This window comes from Perognathus longimembris, chromosome 1 (assembly GCF_023159225.1).
Source record: "Perognathus longimembris pacificus isolate PPM17 chromosome 1, ASM2315922v1, whole genome shotgun sequence".
In the NCBI taxonomy this organism is placed as follows: domain Eukaryota; kingdom Metazoa; phylum Chordata; class Mammalia; order Rodentia; family Heteromyidae; genus Perognathus; species Perognathus longimembris.
Genome location: NC_063161.1, coordinates 49,606,952 through 49,622,976, shown reverse-complemented (window position 1 = coordinate 49,622,976; position 16,025 = coordinate 49,606,952). Strand labels below are relative to the sequence as shown.

Genomic DNA, 16,025 nt, shown 5'->3' with positions numbered 1-16,025 from the left:
AATCGCTTTCTGAAGGCTTCAGTGCATGTCTGTAATCCCAGCAGTAAGGGAGGATCTTCAAGAGTTTGAGATAGCCTGAGCTTCATAGCATGTTCCAGGCTATCTGGGTTTATATGGTAAGCCCCTGCCTTTAAAAAATAAAACAAAATAAAAATCTAGGGCTGGAGGCATGGCTCAAGTCGATAAGAGATATGCCTAGCAACCTAGCATACAGAAGGCCCTGGGGGGGCTGGGAATATGGCCTAGTGGAAAGAGTGCTTGCCTCCTATACACGTAAGGCCAGGGTTCGATTCCCCAGCACCACATATATAGAAAAGGCCAGAAGTGGCGCTGTGGCTCAAGTGGTAGAGTGCTGGCCTTGAGCAAAAAGAAGCCAGGGACAGTGCTCAGGCCCTGAGTCCAAGGCCCAGGACTGGCAAAAAACAAAACAAAACAAAATCCTGCCTTCTTCTCCTAAGTGCCAGGACTTACAGATGTGTACCATTACTCCAGGTTACAGACCACACTTAAATACCCAGGCTCTAATCACTCTCCATTAGCCAGATTCATTTGCTAAATTAATCCACTATCACCTGGGGAATTACATAAAGCTTAATGAGCGTAAGGTGTAAACTGGGGGTAGTTTGAGGAACCTGGAAGAGAAAGCTCTCTAAGACATTGTAAGGAAAAAAATGGGAGTCACTGGCCCTGACAGATTAGTGGAAAATGCTGAGGACCCACTGACAAATTTTTGTTTTTCTGGGCTTTGTTGTTGTTTTTGGTGCTGGTCCTGAGGCTTGAAATCCTGGACACTGTCCTTGGGCTTTTTTGCTCAAGGCTATTGCTGTACCTAGAGACATAGCTCCACTTCCAGCTTTTTTGATAGTTAACTAGAAATAAGAGTCTGGTGGACTTTTCTGTCTGAGCTGGCTTCCAACCAGGATTCTCTCATAGCTCATCCTCCTGAGTAGCTAGGATTACAGTAGGCAGATTTTTGCTTTACTACTATCTTAATACCATACAACCCAGCAACCCCAAGAAATCACTATGCCCAGAACTTCACCTCTTTGAGGAAGCCCTGATTCACCCATAGGGACAGGTTATAATCATAGGCAAGGTATTGGCCTTGCACCCCCTAACATGTGAACTGAGGAGAAGGAACAGCCCTATTTCACCACCACCCAAGTCAGCCCAAGCACTGTCCCCTACAATGTTTAACTTTTTTTTTCTTTTTCTGGTCCTGGGGCCTGAGCATTGTCCCTGAGCCTGTCTGTGCTCAAGACTAGCGCTCTACCACTTGAGCCACAGCTTCACTTCTGGCTTTTTCTGGGTAGTTTACTGAATGAAGATAAGAGGCTCTCAGACTTCCCTACCGGGCTGGTTTCGAACCCAAGATCCTCAGATCTCAGCCTCCTGAGTAGCTAGGATTCTTGGGTGGTTTTTCACACTTTGCGGGTGGGTGGGAGGGAGGCCCAAGCCCAGGCCTGGGGTGCTCTCCCCCAACCTCACCAGGGGGCGCGACGCCCCCCCCCCTCCGTGGCGACATCAGGGCCAGGACCCGCCGTCCCCAGGCGATCGGCCGGCCTCGCGGGCGCTCCCCACCGTCCTTCCTTTACGACCTCGGGGCGGGAAACCGAGGCAGCCACTTGGGAGCCCCGGCGGGGCTCCGGGGCGCCCGGAGCGCGCCCGCCGAGGCCCGGCGCCCGCGGCCGGGGGCCATAACCGAGGCGCACAGGACCCGCCCTGCCCTGTTTGTCCTGGCTGCGCGCCGCCCGCTATTTTGAGGCGGTTTTTATCTCCCCCAGAAACCAGCAAAACCCCAAGCGGAGTCTCAGGGAAGATGAAAGGGGGCCGAGGGGCCGGGGAGGGGAGGGCCGCGCGGCTGCGGCGGCGGGCTGGGGCTGGCACCGGACAGGCGGAGGCCGGCAGGCCGGAGGGCCAAACCCTGGGGGGTCCCGGGAGCCCGCCCGCCCGGGCTGGGGTCCCCCCCGGACCTCCTCGGGTCTCAGATCCCTCCCCCCTCTGCAGGGCGCCCCCTCCTCCCCCCCCGGCCTCCCCCGGTCCGGGTCCCTTCCGCCGCGATCCCCAGCCCACTGAAGCCGCCCTGCAACGCGGATTGTCTTCAAAGCGCCTTTGAAGCGGCGCGCCCCGCCACGGGGCCGGCGATCGCGCACCTGGGGGCGGGCCGAGCCCCCACGTGCCCGCAGCCGGGGACCCCCCGGGCCCTCTGCGGCCGCCCCCCCGGCGGGGGGCCCCCGAGCAGGCGGCCGCCCCGCAGGGGGCACCCTCGCGCCAGGCCCCGGCCCAGGCCCGCCTAGGGGGGGGAGCCCTCGGGGTAGGGGGGGGAATCCAAGCGGCACAAAGCCCTATTGTGGCTCGGGGAGGGCTGCCACAGAGTGGCTTTTGTTCCTTCTCGAACTCCGCAGAAGGCGGACTCAGCTGATGGCAGGCCTGGGCCAGGGGGTCTGCCCAAGAGCTGTGCTAGGGCTGCATACTAGTCCGTCCAGAGCCCGGGCCGGGTCAATGCCCTGGCCACAGACTTGAGAACCCCCCCACCCCCCCCCAGAAGCCACTGGGCCTGCCAAACCCTGTGCACAGCTATAAACGCTTAAAGACTCAGCTCCGCTCGAAAGCGTGGCCAATGAAGCATTTGACTGCTGAGCACAGAATGCCATCATCCACAATACCATATGACCGACACAGGAGTCCCGGCTTTGCCAAGGGAGTGGCCCGTGGCCCGTCCTTCACCCTTTCTCTTCCCCTTTTCTCACCAGGACACAGTTTCAAATCCAATTTTATTTATTAAATTAAAAAAAGAGAGAGAGATTCCACAAGGGGATGATTCCTTCCCTTCTGCGATATTCACCCCCTCCCCCAAGCTCCAGCAGCTTTACCCTTTAACTTGGGACCTGGAGGGAGCAGGGGACAGAAAAAGAGGATCCAAAGTCTCAGGAAAGGCATTCAAAGGCACAAAGCGGCTTTAAAAGTCACTGGAGATGGAGTCGGAAGTTCCAGGTTGAGGGGTGGGGCTTGTGAATGTACCCCCAAATCAGCTTGGAGGACTTCTGTCCTCCCAGCAATATTCTTTTTCAATGGCTTCTAGGCACCAGGCCTAACACAGTGCCTTGCACTCAATAAATACTTGATTTATTGGAATCTGATCCCAGAGAAAGCCTTCTCAATTCATTCTTCAGGAGGGGCACCTCCAAACCAATGTCCTCCTGGTAGATGGGCTTCCCTAAAGAGCATGTTTAAGGTGACAGTTGCAAGCTCTCCATAACCATGGCAACAGAAGATTCACCCTATAAGGTCATGGTGGGTGTCAGAGGAGGAGCAGTGGATGAACCTGCTCTGGGGTCAAGGGAGCTGGGGGTACATTCCAGTCCTCCCCGCTATAGGACTTGAGGTTTCACAGCTTCTGGCTGGGGCTGGGGATATTAAGGATCTCCTCATAGAAATCTCCACACCAACACTTTAAACAGAGGTCTAGCTAGCCAACCCTGTTTGTAAAAACTCCATTGAAAGAACCCCCCTCCCCCAGAAAAACTAACTGAGATCCTGATTATAGAAAGTCTATGAACAAGATCTCCACTATTACTTTGTCTATACAGAGATGCATTTGGCTACAATTTCCTCAGCAGAAATGGATTCCCCTTCCCTCCCCAGCTCACTCTTCCTGACCCGTCATCATTAACTTAGATAAATATAATTATTATTATTACTATTCATTACTTCCTGGTGCATAGAGGTTAACTCTACAGGCCTGGGGGCAGCCTCCCTGACCCTGGGGTCTGATCCCCATCTTTGGGATCAGATCCCCATTGGTCTGCCCCCCTTTTGGCAACTTGCTCCCAGCCAGGTCACTAGAACCCCCAGCCTCCCACCTAATTTTGGTCCCTAATGAAGAGGCCACCAGGGGGCAATAAATTATCATCATTATGTTTGTTTAAAAAAAAAGTGGAGGAGAATGCAAAGCAATGGAGTAAGATATTGGGAAGACAAGTTTCCCTTTGGAAACTGAGGGCAAATGGTAAAAGGAGCTTGGCGAAGAGAAAGAATGCATGTCAAGGACTGAGCAAGGGAGAACTAGTGTTGGATGCCTGATGAAAGGAAGCTGGAGGGAATTGGTGTAGCAAAAGGTGGAGAGAAGCTGTGGAACAGAAGCTAGGAAAGAGCTTAGGAAAGGAGGGCATGGGTGAGGGCCTGAGACATGAGTTGGGCCAAAAGCCATATTTGTGGTAATGGGGGGAGGTGAGCTAAAGAGACATGCAGGAGAGAGTCAGGGCCAGAGTGGCCAGGGGAAAGACAGAGAGGGTCTCTTCAGTACAGCATGCATGGGAGAGAGGATGAAGGGCAGGCAGTGGTCCACAGAGCCCAGAGGGGCAGGAAAGGCAGCTATCAGGGCTGGAGCCCTCCACCCAGCTCAGATCTCCAGCAGGTTGCTCTGCTCAGGGCTGCCTCCAGGGGCTTTCTCTGGGGGTGCTGGCGAGGCAGAAGGTCGGGGTGTCTGACTGGCCTCTTCTTCCACACTCCGGCCCTCTCCAAGCTCCTTGGGGCCACTGGCAGGGGGCCCCGGGCCTGGTTCCCCGTGGGTACGCTGGTGCTTGCTCAGGTGGTCACTTCTGGTGAAGCGCTTGGAGCAGAGCAGGCAGGTGAACTTCTTCTCCCGGGTGTGAGTGCGCACGTGGCGCTCCAGCTCATCGGAACGGGTAAACCTCTTGCCGCAGAAGAGCCAGTTGCAGACAAAAGGCCTCTCTCCTGTGTGCCAGCGCAAATGGGCCTTCAGATGCGAGGCCTTGCCGTACACCTTGCCACAGCCCGGGATGTGGCAGCTGTGGATGGGCTTCTTTCGTAGCCCAGCCGCCGCGGCCCCCAGCCGCTCTAGCTCCTGGCAGTTGGGGCAGTCGCAGGAGGAGCGCCCAGCCCCACTGCCCCCATATCCACCACTGCCCCCAGTGCCAGTGCCACGGGGGGGCTTAGCACCACCACTCCCCTCCAGCTGCCCACTATTGCCGACTGCCTTGGGTTTATAGACATCTTGGGGCAAGACATGCTGGGGACCTGGTTGGAGAAGGTGGGGTGCTGGGTAGGGAGCTGGATTAAGGGGGGCAAAGTCAGATGGGTAGGTGGGCAGCTGAGGGTTCAGTGGAGGCTGAGCAGGGCCCGTGGGCAGTGTCCCTTGCAGCCCATCACCCTGGCCCTGCCCACCCCCTAGCCAGTTGCTCCCAGGGTGCATGTCCCACCACGGAGTAGGCGTGTTGCCTGGACCTGGTGAGATGCCTGCGTGGATGCCCGCCTTGTACCAGGAGCCGTAGGGGTGTGCCATCTCCAGAGAGGTGTAGACACTGGGCAGGCAGTCAGAAGAGCTGTGCCCCTTGGGCACTAGCAGCCCAGGGTCCTGGGTGCCTGTGGGCCCAGGGAATGAATGAGAAAAGGGTGGGTAGTCGTTGGCATAGCCTGAAGTCGGTGCTGGAGGACTGCCCGCAGGTGAGAGAAGCCCATTGGTGCTGGAAAAGGGGGCTGGGTAGGCATCCCCCATGGTTTTGGGGACTGAAAGGTCAGAGTACGGCTTCTTTGTGCCTGCTTTTCCCAGTGTCGTTGAGTCCCGCAGAGGGCTGGAGCCACCAAATTTGCTGCACGCTGCTGTCAGCATGGCCAGGGGACTGGCGCCATAGTGTGCTTCCTCCTGTGGAGACAGGGAAGCGCTGCTTAGGGGGAATGAAGGCAAAGACCCTGACTGAGAACTAGAGACGTGAAGACTAGCGCAGAAAGGTCAGGGAAGAGATGAAGCAGACAGGAAGCGAGCAGCAAGGCCTGGCACCAGGGAAGATAGAGTCTTGGGCTGGACACGAGTGGCTCATGCATGTGATTCTAGTTATTCAAGAGGCTGCGATCTGAGGACTGAAAGAGTAGCACCTATGATCTCAGCTACTCAGTAGGCTAAACCTACTTTAGCTAGGAGTTGAGAGTATGGGTCAAATGGGTAGAGTGCTCCCCTAGCAAGTGCAAGGTCCTAAGCTCAAAACCTTGCAGCTGGGAGCCAGTGGTGCACGTTTATAATCCTAGCTACTCAGGAGGCTGAGATCTGAGGATCATAGTTCAAAGCCAGCCTGGACAGGAAAGTCCATGAGACTCTTATCTCCAATTAACCACCAAAAAGCCAGAAATGGAGCTGTGAGCTCAAGTGGTACAATACCAGCCTTGAGCAATAAAAGTTCAGGGACAGTGTCTAAGTCCTGAGTTGAAGCCCTAGGACTGGAACAAAAAAGAAAGAAAGAAAGAAAGAGAGAGAGAGAGAGAGAGAGAGAGAGAGAGAGAGAGAGAGAGAGAGAGAGAGAGAAAAGAGGTAAGGAAAGGGAAAGGGAGGGGGAAAGGGAAAGAGTGGAAGAGAGCAAAAGGCACCTTTTAGAGAAAGAACAGTATTAAGGGACAGTATATCTGCTTCCATTCTTTATTTTCCTGGCTTCCCTCCCCCACCCATATTCTACTTCCTGTCTGTGCTCCTGACTAAGATAGTAGCCTGATCTCCCTGAGGTCGAGTCCACATGCCCCTTTTAAGGAACCCCTTGGCTGGGACATGGGCAAGCAAACAAGAGGAAGTGATGGCAGAGACACTGGGACATTGACAGGGAGCAGGGTTGCAAAATGTCTTTCAAGCAGGCAGTGGGCACCTCCTGCTTTGTGGTGCTAGCAATTATCCCTTTTGGTGGATGGAAGAGCTCAAAGTCCACAGGACCCTCCAAGACAGGTAACTGGGGTGGCTAAGATACTAGCTCTCAGCTGTACCTCTCCCTGCTTTAGTCCCCTAACACACAGGCTGGCTGCCTTTTTGTTGTTGGTGGTGGTGGTAAAGGTTGTAGGGTTTGAAACTCCGAGCCTGGCACTGTCCCTAGCTCTTTTGCTCAAGGCTAGTGCTACTTTGACCCATAGCACCACTTCTGGGTTTTTGAGTCTTAATTGGAGATAAGAGTCTCACTGGGACTTTTCTGTCCTGGTTGACTTTGAATGGGGATCCTCAGGTCTCAGCCTCCTGAGTAGCTAGGATTACAGGCCTGAGCCACCGGGCTGTGGCTGGCTGTCTTTACCATTCAAGGACAATGAAGGAAGGAAGGTGTGTATGTGAGACAGGGAGGTCTTTTAGAAACACTGATATCTCCTCCATGCCCACCACACTGCTGCTATCAAACAAAACCATCCTCAAGACCATCACCACCTATCACTGGACACCAGTGGCTCACACCTATAATCCTAGCTACTCAAGAGGGTGAGGTCTAAGCATTATGGTTCAAAGCCAGCTCAAGCAGGAACGTCTGTGAAACTTTTGTATCCAATTAACTACCAAAAAAGCCAGAAGTGGGGCTGGGGATATGGCCTAGTGGCAAGAGTGCCTGCCTCATATACATGAGGCCCTGGGTTCGATTCCCCAGCACCACATATACAGAAAATGGCCAGAAGTGGCGCTGTGGCTCAAGTGGCAGAGTGCTAACCTTGAGCAAAAAAGAAGCCAGGGACAGTGCTCAGGCCCTGAGTCCAAGCCCCAGGACTGGCCCCAAAAAAAAAGCCAGAAGTGGGAGGTGTGGCTCAAGTGATAGAGCACCAGCCTTGAGTGAAAAAGCTGAAGGACTCAGCACCCAGGCCCTGAGTTCAAACCCCAGTTGTGACACACATGCGTAAGAAAACTCCACCATCCCTCAAGAGTTCATGATCCCTAACCCTCAGTCAGACTCAGGATTCCTCAGGCAACACTCTCCAGCATCCCTAGCCAGCATAAACCTGTGTTCATAGCTGCTCATTACTGAGAAGCGCATACACAAAAATAATTTTAATGACTTGGGGTGGGGCTGGGAATGTGGCTTAGCAATAGAGTGCTTGCCTAGCATGCATGAAGCCCTGGGTTCAATTCCTCAGTACCACATAAACAGAAAAGGCTGGAACTGGCACTGTGACTCAAGTGGTAGTTGAGTTCAAGCCCCAGGATTGGCAAAAACAAAAAATGACTTAGGATGTGACTGAAGTGGTAGAATACGTACGTAACAAGCACGAGGACCTGAGTTCAAAGGAAATAAACTTTTTTTTTTTTTTTGGCCAGTCCTGGGGCTTGGAACTCAGGGCCTAAGCACTGTCCCTGCTCAAGGCTAGCACTCTACCACTTCTTCCAGCTTTTTCTGTTTATGTCGTCCTGAGGAATTGAACCCAGGGCTTCATACACGCAAGGCAAGCACTCTACTGCTAAGCCACATTTCCAGCCCAGTAAGTAAACTTTTTTAAAAGAATATCACAAACATGTGTGGGCGCCGCACACACACAAGATCCCCTCCAAAGCCCCTTTATTGTTCCCCAATTGGGAGTCTTCAAAAATAAATTACTGCTGGGTGCCAGTGGCTCATGCCTGTAATCACTCCTATTCTGAAGGCTGAGATCTGAAGATCAGGGCTTGAAGACAGCCTAAGCAGCAAAATCTATGAAACTCTTATCTCCAATTAACCACCAAAGGCCAGAAGTGGAGCTGTGGTTCAAGTGGTAGAGCACTAGTCTTGAGCACCAAGCCTCAGGGACAGTGCTCAGGCACTGAGTTCAAGCCCCAGGACCAGCATACAGAAAGAGAGAGAGAGAGAGAGAGAGAGAGAGAGAGAGAGAGAGAGAGAGAGAGAGAGAGAAACACTACCTGGTGCTAGAGGCTCACACCTATAATCCTAGCTACTCAGGAGGCTGAGATCTGAGGATCGAAGTGCTAAGCCAGCCCAGGCAGGAAAGTCTGTGAGAGTCATCTCCAATTAACCACCAGAAAACCAAAAGTGGCACTGTGGCACAAAGTGGTAGAATGCTAGCCTTCAGCGAAAAAGCTCGGGGATAGCACCCAGGCTCTGAGTTCAAGCTCCATGAATGACTAAATAAATAAATAAATAGAATCCATAGCTGTCATGAATTGCTTAGCAGCTCCTAGCATGTGGTAGCATGATGCTAATCATAGAGGTGAGACTGTGGTCTCCAGTTTTCCTCAAGGTTGTATACAATCACCACCCCTGGGTTTCTTTCTACATACCTATGTACAACCCTGCTGTCTTTCCCTCCCAATTATCTAACATCCTGTTGACCCCACAGGTTCCTAAATTTAAGCCACCAAAAGCTTTCCCCCAGAGTTTCCTGGATAGGGTTATCCTAGAGCTTCTGATCCTCCAAGCAAGGGATGGGCTACTACGGCAGCACAACTGGTAGGGGCAGGCTTCAAATCCTAGCAAGGAGAGGAGGAAGCCAAGTGCCAATGACTCACATCTATAATCCTAGCTACTCAGGAGGCTGAGATCTGAGAATCCTGGTTTGAAGCCAACCCAGGCAGGAAAATCCCTAAGACTCTTATCTCTAATTAAACAGAAGTGGAGCTTTGGCTCTGATGATAGAACACTAGCCTTGAACAAAAAAAAGCTGAGGGACAGTGCATAAGTTCAAGCCCCAAACAAAAGCAATCATAGGGAGCTGGGAATGTGACTTAGCAGTAGAGTGCTTGCCTAGCATGTATGAAGCCCTGGGTTCAGCACCACATAAACAGAAAAGGCCAAAAGTGGTGCTGTGGCTCAAGTGGTAGAGTGCTACCCTTGAGCCAAAGAAGCTCAGTGCCCAGGCCCTGAGTTCAAGGCCCATAACTGGCAAAATAAATAAAATAAAATAATAAACCATAGGAGAGAGACACACAACACAACAAACTCAAAGGGACTTGCACAGGGTAAGCGAATGCATGAAAAGTCCCCACAGGACTGGAAAAGAGGGACCAGAGATGGGGAAACCCACATTAAAAAGCAGAAATGGGCAAGGAGGACCTAAAAGAGCAGAAAGGTTTAAAAAAAAAAAAGACAAAAGGGAGGGAGAGAGGAAAGCAGAATAAACAAAGAAGGAGAGGTAGTGGAAGAAGGCCTGGGCTAGGAGAGCTAAAGAAAACAGAGGGGAAGACAGGAGGGGACCTGGGAGAGAGGGGCAAGGGGGCAGAGGAGTCAGGGAAGGTGGACTCCCTAACTAAACGTAAGCGACCATCCACCAAAGGATCAAGCCCCAGAAAACCCCCAGACCAGGCCGCTCCCCGCTCCCGCCCCCCCCCCACCGCCCCCTCCCCCCACTCTCCAGCCTGGCCCAGCTCGGCTCCCGATGGTTTCCCTGCGGTCGGTTTATTTTTAAAAACGCCGACGCCGTCCCCCGCCCTCCCGGCCCTCACACTGTGGCCACAGGAGCCCCAGCCAAGCCCAGGGACCCCACCCAGCGGTGGGGAGGCTGGGAGGGGTGAAAGCAGGCAGCCAGCCCCAGGCCAACAGGAGACCCCAGCCCAGCGGGCAGGGGTACCCTGGGCCCTGGAGGGCAGGAAAGGCCAAAGGCACCAGAACCAGGGCCAGACACTTGGGCCTCAGTGTCCTCCCCTGACCAACTGCATTCTCCTGAGAACTAGGCTTCTGAATATGAGTCCCCATTCCTGATCAAAAGTATTATCTTGGGGCTGGGGATATGGCCTAGTGGCAAGAGTGCTTGCCTCCTATACATGAGGCCCTGGGTTCAATTCCCCAGCACCACATATACAGAAAATGGCCAGAAGTGGTGCTGTGGCTCAAGTGGCAGAGTGCTAGCCTTGAGCAAAAAGAAGCCAGGGACAGTGCTCAGGCCCTGAGTCCAAGCCCCAGGACTGGCCAAAAAAAAAAAATATTACCTTCCAGGCCCCAGGGGGAGTCCCACCTCCCAGTTGTTTCCAGCCCTGTACCCTCCACCTCTGCCCTACCATCCTTAGGGGTGAGAGAAATGGTCCTCAAGTACTGAACGAGGAGTCTTTGGAGAAAGAAGAAGGTAAGAGCTATTCGCCTGGCCCTGCTGGCCCAAGTCTATCATTTTAGCTACTCAGGAAGCTGAGATCTGAAAATCCTGGTTCAAAGCCAGCCCAGACAGGAAGATCCCTGAGACTCATATCTCCAATAATTACCAAGAAGTGGGAAATGGAGCTGTCTCTAGTGGTGGAGTACCAGCCTTGAGTAATAAAGCTCAAGAACAGTGCTCAGGCCCTGAGTTCAAGCACCATAGACACAAAAGGGAGGGGAAAAAGAAAAAAAGAGACAGGGAGGGAGGAAGGAGGGAGGGAGGGAAGGAAGGGAGGAAGGGAGGGAGGAAAGGAGGGAAGGAAGGAGGAAGGAAAGAAGGAAGGAAGGAAGGAAGGAAGGAAGGAAGGAAGGAAGGAAGGAAGGAAGGGAGCTGTCCTATGTCTCTTCAGATGTGGAGTAAGACAAGACCACTCCCTCCTTCCCCCTTCATTCCAGGGAGCTCATGATCCAGTGACCAGCCTGGCTTTCTGTTTTCTGTGTGTGTGTGGGTTTTTTTGTTTTTTTGTTTTTTTTTTTTTTGTTGTTTCATTCTAGGGATCTGTCCCAGAGCCTCACTCCTGCTAGGCAAGCATTCCACCACTGAGCTGTATCTCCAGCCCCTAGTTTCTCAGTCCCCCATCCCCATCTCTCCCCTCCCCCACCCCCAGCCCATTTCACCCTCTTCCCTGTTCTCCAGCATCTCAGCCCCTCCAGGTAAGCCTCCCATTACACAGAAGCCGCTTCCCCCTCAGAACCCTTGCCAGACAGAGGGGCTCCCTGGGAGGTGGGGAGATGGTTAAGATCCCAGATATCTAATAACTAGGTGAACGAAATGGAGGGACTGGAGTGCCTTTTTGTTAAGGACATCTCCTGTTCACAGGAAGTGAGGGGACTTAAAAGCTCCACAATGTATTCTTCTTGCCAAGAGTCCCCCTGCCCCTCCCCCTCATGTCTTTTCAGCAGGCCTGTTGGGCCACCCCTCCCCCAAGCACCAGTGCCACGCTGGCAACGCTAGCATGATGCCCACACCCACTGTCACAGCCTCTGCCCTGGGTGACCCAGGATTTCCATGCACCTAACTCTGGCGTCCTCAAGATGGGTATTTCAATGATAACCCAGTAGAGTCTATTGGGGAGGTGATCAGATGATAATCTACTGCCACTGGTGCATCTGAAGTACCCTCGCTAGACAGAGAGGGTGACAGAAAGCATACTTTTCATGCCATGACCTTAAACTCAGCCATAAACTTACCCACAACATTTCTCTCTTTTTTTCTTTCTTTTTTTGGATAGTCATGAGCTTGAACTCAGGACCTGGGCACTGTCCCTGAGCTCTTTTGCTCAAGGCTAGCACTCTACTCCTTTGAACCATAGCACCACTTCCAGTTTTCTGGTGTTTAATTGGAGATAAGAGCCTAATGGACTTTCTGCCTGGGCTGGCTTTGAACCTTGATCCTCAGATCTCAGCCTCCTGAGTAGCTAGCATTACAGGTGTGAGGTACCAGTGCCTGGCCACACAGCATTTCTCATTTGCACAAACAGCATTCAGATGGCCCAGCTTGTACACACGTTCAAGTGCACACCTGCATTCTCACGAAGCTGGCACACTCATTGCATTCTCAGCATTAGACGCAGGTTAGCAGACACAGGTGTCCTGCTCCATTACACACACACACACACACACACACACACACACACACACCTCCTACAGGTTGAGCTGGCTTCCTGTTTGACCCATCACTCCTGGGACCTGATTTAGGGCACCAGGAGCAGAGATGAGAGCTTCAGAAAGCCCCGAGAATGAGGACGACTCGAGACTCTTGAAGGGGATAGTTCCCCCTGGAACTATCCAGCCCCAAATTTCGGCAGCTAGACCTAGAAAGCAGGACAGAGATGGTGACAGAGAAACACTGTGACTAGCTGAGTTGTCCCTTTCTAGCTCTGTGCCTTGCCCCCCCCCCCCCCAGAGGCCCTGGCAAAGTCAATGATTTCACAAGACCCCAAACCCTCTGGTACCCTAATTCCCTCCATCCCCAGGACCAGAAAGCAAGGGACGCTGGGGTCCCAGCCTGGAGGGGAAGTGGCTTAGTCTGCCCTGGAGCCTCCCACTCCCAAAATAGAGTTGAGTTTGTCTTTGGCTGAAAGCTAAATATTTGTGAGCTGGGCAAGCGGCCTCAGACCCTGTCCCTCCTCCTTGGTTCCCTCTCAGGCCTGGGCTCAGTTCCTCTGACCAGCACCCCCTACACACACACACACACACACACACACACACACACACACACACACACACATACATACACACACACACAGCTGCTCTCCTCCTCTCCCTCACAGTCTACCTCCTCTACACACACACTGGGGGCTCACAGGCACAGCCCCCACCCCACATAGACCTGAAAAGATCCTGGGCACAGGGGAGGGGACCCCCAAAGAATTATAACTGGTGGCTACTCTGCCAACTCAACCTATCCAGGCTGCCTGTCTCTTCCCATCTACTAACCTGAGTATTCACTGTCCCTTCTCTTGTCCTTGTTTCTCTATTGCTTTTGCACTCCTCTGTTAGTGGTTTTGCTGACCCTAGGGGTCCAGACCTTCTTCTGAACTAATCTTCTCTCAACCTCTTTTTAGTGCCTCTGACCCCTGTCCCCTCCCCTCCCTTGCCTCCTGCCCTCTGCTTGTCCCTCACCAGACCTTCCTCCTCTGTCCTCAACAGAAAGACCCCAGGAAAAGTGACAAGCACTTCAGCTACTGCCTATGTGAGTTGAGGGGGTGCAGTAGGCAGGGTTGAGGACCATGAGATGGTGGCTGGTTTGCTGTGGGGGGAAGAAGGGGACAGTTACCTCAAGCAGGGAGGACGCCATCCTGAGGCTGGGGAACGGGTCCCAAGGAGCCTGGCAGATGGAGAGAGCTGAGCCGGAGAGAGAAGGAGAGGGGAGAGGGAGGGAGAATGGGAGAATGGGAGAGAAGAGATCTAAAGTTAGAAGGGACTGGGGGGTGGGGGGTGGAGGGGCTGCTCTCTGTCTGTAGGGATCCACCCTCTAATTACAGCTTTCCCAGCGGAGAAGACTCCGGATCCAATGAGGAGGGTGAGAGAGGGAGGCAGAGGGTCCAAATTTCCTGCTCCATTTGCTGAGCTCCCCAAAGAAGGGATCTGGGAGGGAAAGGAGACAAGGGGGCACCTAGGGAAGAGGTGGGAAGTGGAAACATGGACAAGTTGTCAGAGCTTCCTTGAGGGGTGCTATGGGGAGAGGTTAAAGGGCTGGTGGCCCCAGGTATCCTACACGCCCCCAGGACTCTCCTAGGCATCTGCGATCAGCCCTCCTAGAGCTCCCCAGCCGCGTCATGTACCTGGGGAGCCTGGGGCTGGCTGTCCCGTCTCCTCTCCGGAGGTCTGGCAGGGAGAGGGCAGGCACCGGGTGGCCTGAGGAGTCTGGGAGGGTCCGTTCTTCTCCCAGGCCAGCTGTGCTCCTGTTCCCTCGCGGCTGGCTCCAATCCTACAGTCCTACTCTGACTCCGTGCTGCTCTGAGTCCTTGCTGCTACTCAGCGGCGTGGCGGCTTCTGCTGCTGCTGCTACAGCTACTGCCGAGGCTGCTGCCACCCGCCGCTGCTGAGGGAAGGAACAGGAGGGAAAAGGAACAAACCCCAAACCACTAATTAGAGATCCAAGGGGGGGGGATGGGGGACTGGGGACGACACTCACACAGAGAGACTGGAACGCACTGACATCCACACTCACGGACAAATGTGGGGATGATGTATGCACACGTGTACACACACACAACTACTGGTAAGGCCACTGTTGGGAATGAACAAACACACACAAATGAATGTGGTGACACACTGAGGACACACCACACACACACACACACACACACACAAGCTGGCTGTGGAGAGGCTTGCCAGCCTATTCACCCACTGTTAAATCAGGAAAGCAGTGTGTGTGTGTGTGTGTGTGTGTGTGTGTGTGTGTAAATGTTTCTGTTGACTAAACTTTTAGGGTCACTGAGATGGGTTCCAATCCATACATACAGGGGTGAAGAGTGGAAAGGATCTGGCACAGGCTTAAGGCTCCCTCAGTGTTCCTCCCAGTGCCTCAGTTTTCCTGCTACGAATTGATACCTAGGCTTACCTCAGTTTGTAGGGCAGAGTCTGGAATCTGAAATTTTCAGGCATGCAGGAGGGATGGTGGGACAAAAAAATCACTGAGTCTCTGGTTGCTGGTGGCTCACGCTTGTAATCATAGCTCTCAGGAGGCTGAGATCTGAGGATCATTCATTGAAGCCAGACCAGGCAGGAAAGTCCTTGAGACTCTTATGTCCAATGTACTACCAAAAGGCTGGAAGTGGAGTTGTGGTTCAAGTGGTAGAGCATTAGCCTTGTGCAAAACAAAAACACACAGGCTGGGAATATGGCCTAGTGGCAAGAGCGCTTGCCTCCTACACATGAAGCTCTGGGTTCGATTCCCCAGCACCACATATATGGAAAACGGCCAGAAGGGGCGCTGTGGCTCAGGTGGCAGAGTGCTAGCCTTGAGCGGGAAGAAGCCAGGGACGGTGCTCAGGCCCTGAGTCCAAGCCCCAGGACTGGCCAAAAAAACAAAAAACAAAAACTCATCCATACTCATAATCATGTTACATTAATAACCCCACCCCCAAAAAAATGCCCTAGCCCCATCATTCTTTGCCACTTTTCTAGTTAACATCCCTCAGCCTCTCATGTCCCAGGGGTTTCTTCTCCATCCTTTCATAGACTCCTATCCTCATTCATGATCACTTGTTCCTGGCTCCCCTGTTCAGGGCCAGGCAGCAATCCCCTCTGCCACAGAAAACTCAAGCTAATGCTTAATCCTTAATGCTTAATCTTTCCACCTTTGACTTCCCAGGCCTTTGGGCAAATTTATGGGACAGAGAGAGGACTTGAGTAGCCAAATGGTCAAACCAGCCAACATCTACCCCACAGGGGGGCCTGACCAATGTGATGTTTGAAGGGGGGGGGTAGGGATGTTGTTTTGTAAGATACTAGCCAACTCTTCTCCTCTTCCAGCTCTGCCTGTCCTACCTTACTCTCCTTTTTCTCCCTACTCTCCTTTTGCTCTTCATACTCTCCAAGGACAATGCTTAGGAATTGGATGGCAGATGTAGGTCCAGAAAGGGTTATATACCAGCTTAAGGAGCCGGTGGGAGCAAAGTTCAGGTTAGGACCCAGGAGTTCTAGATT

The 16,025-nt window shown here is 53.1% G+C and overlaps 1 protein-coding gene across 2 annotated transcripts; it reads right to left on the bottom strand.

Moving 5' to 3' along the window:
- Nucleotides 1–4,375: 4,375 nt before the first annotated feature.
- On the bottom strand, nucleotides 4,376–14,263 carry Sp7 (Sp7 transcription factor). Of its 2 annotated transcripts, none has more exons than XM_048350382.1 (2): nucleotides 14,156–14,263; nucleotides 4,376–5,665 (listed from the first exon to the last, which is right to left on the bottom strand). In XM_048350382.1, exon 2 carries the CDS (start codon nucleotides 5,630–5,632, stop codon nucleotides 4,403–4,405), a length of 1,230 nt encoding a protein of 409 aa, XP_048206339.1. In that variant the 5' UTR covers nucleotides 5,633–5,665; nucleotides 14,156–14,263; the 3' UTR covers nucleotides 4,376–4,402. The 2 variants fall into 2 exon arrangements, with proteins under 2 accessions (XP_048206339.1, XP_048206330.1); XM_048350373.1 differs by lacking the exon at nucleotides 14,156–14,263 and adding an exon at nucleotides 13,648–13,668.
- Between the last annotated feature and the right edge of the window lie 1,762 nt (nucleotides 14,264–16,025).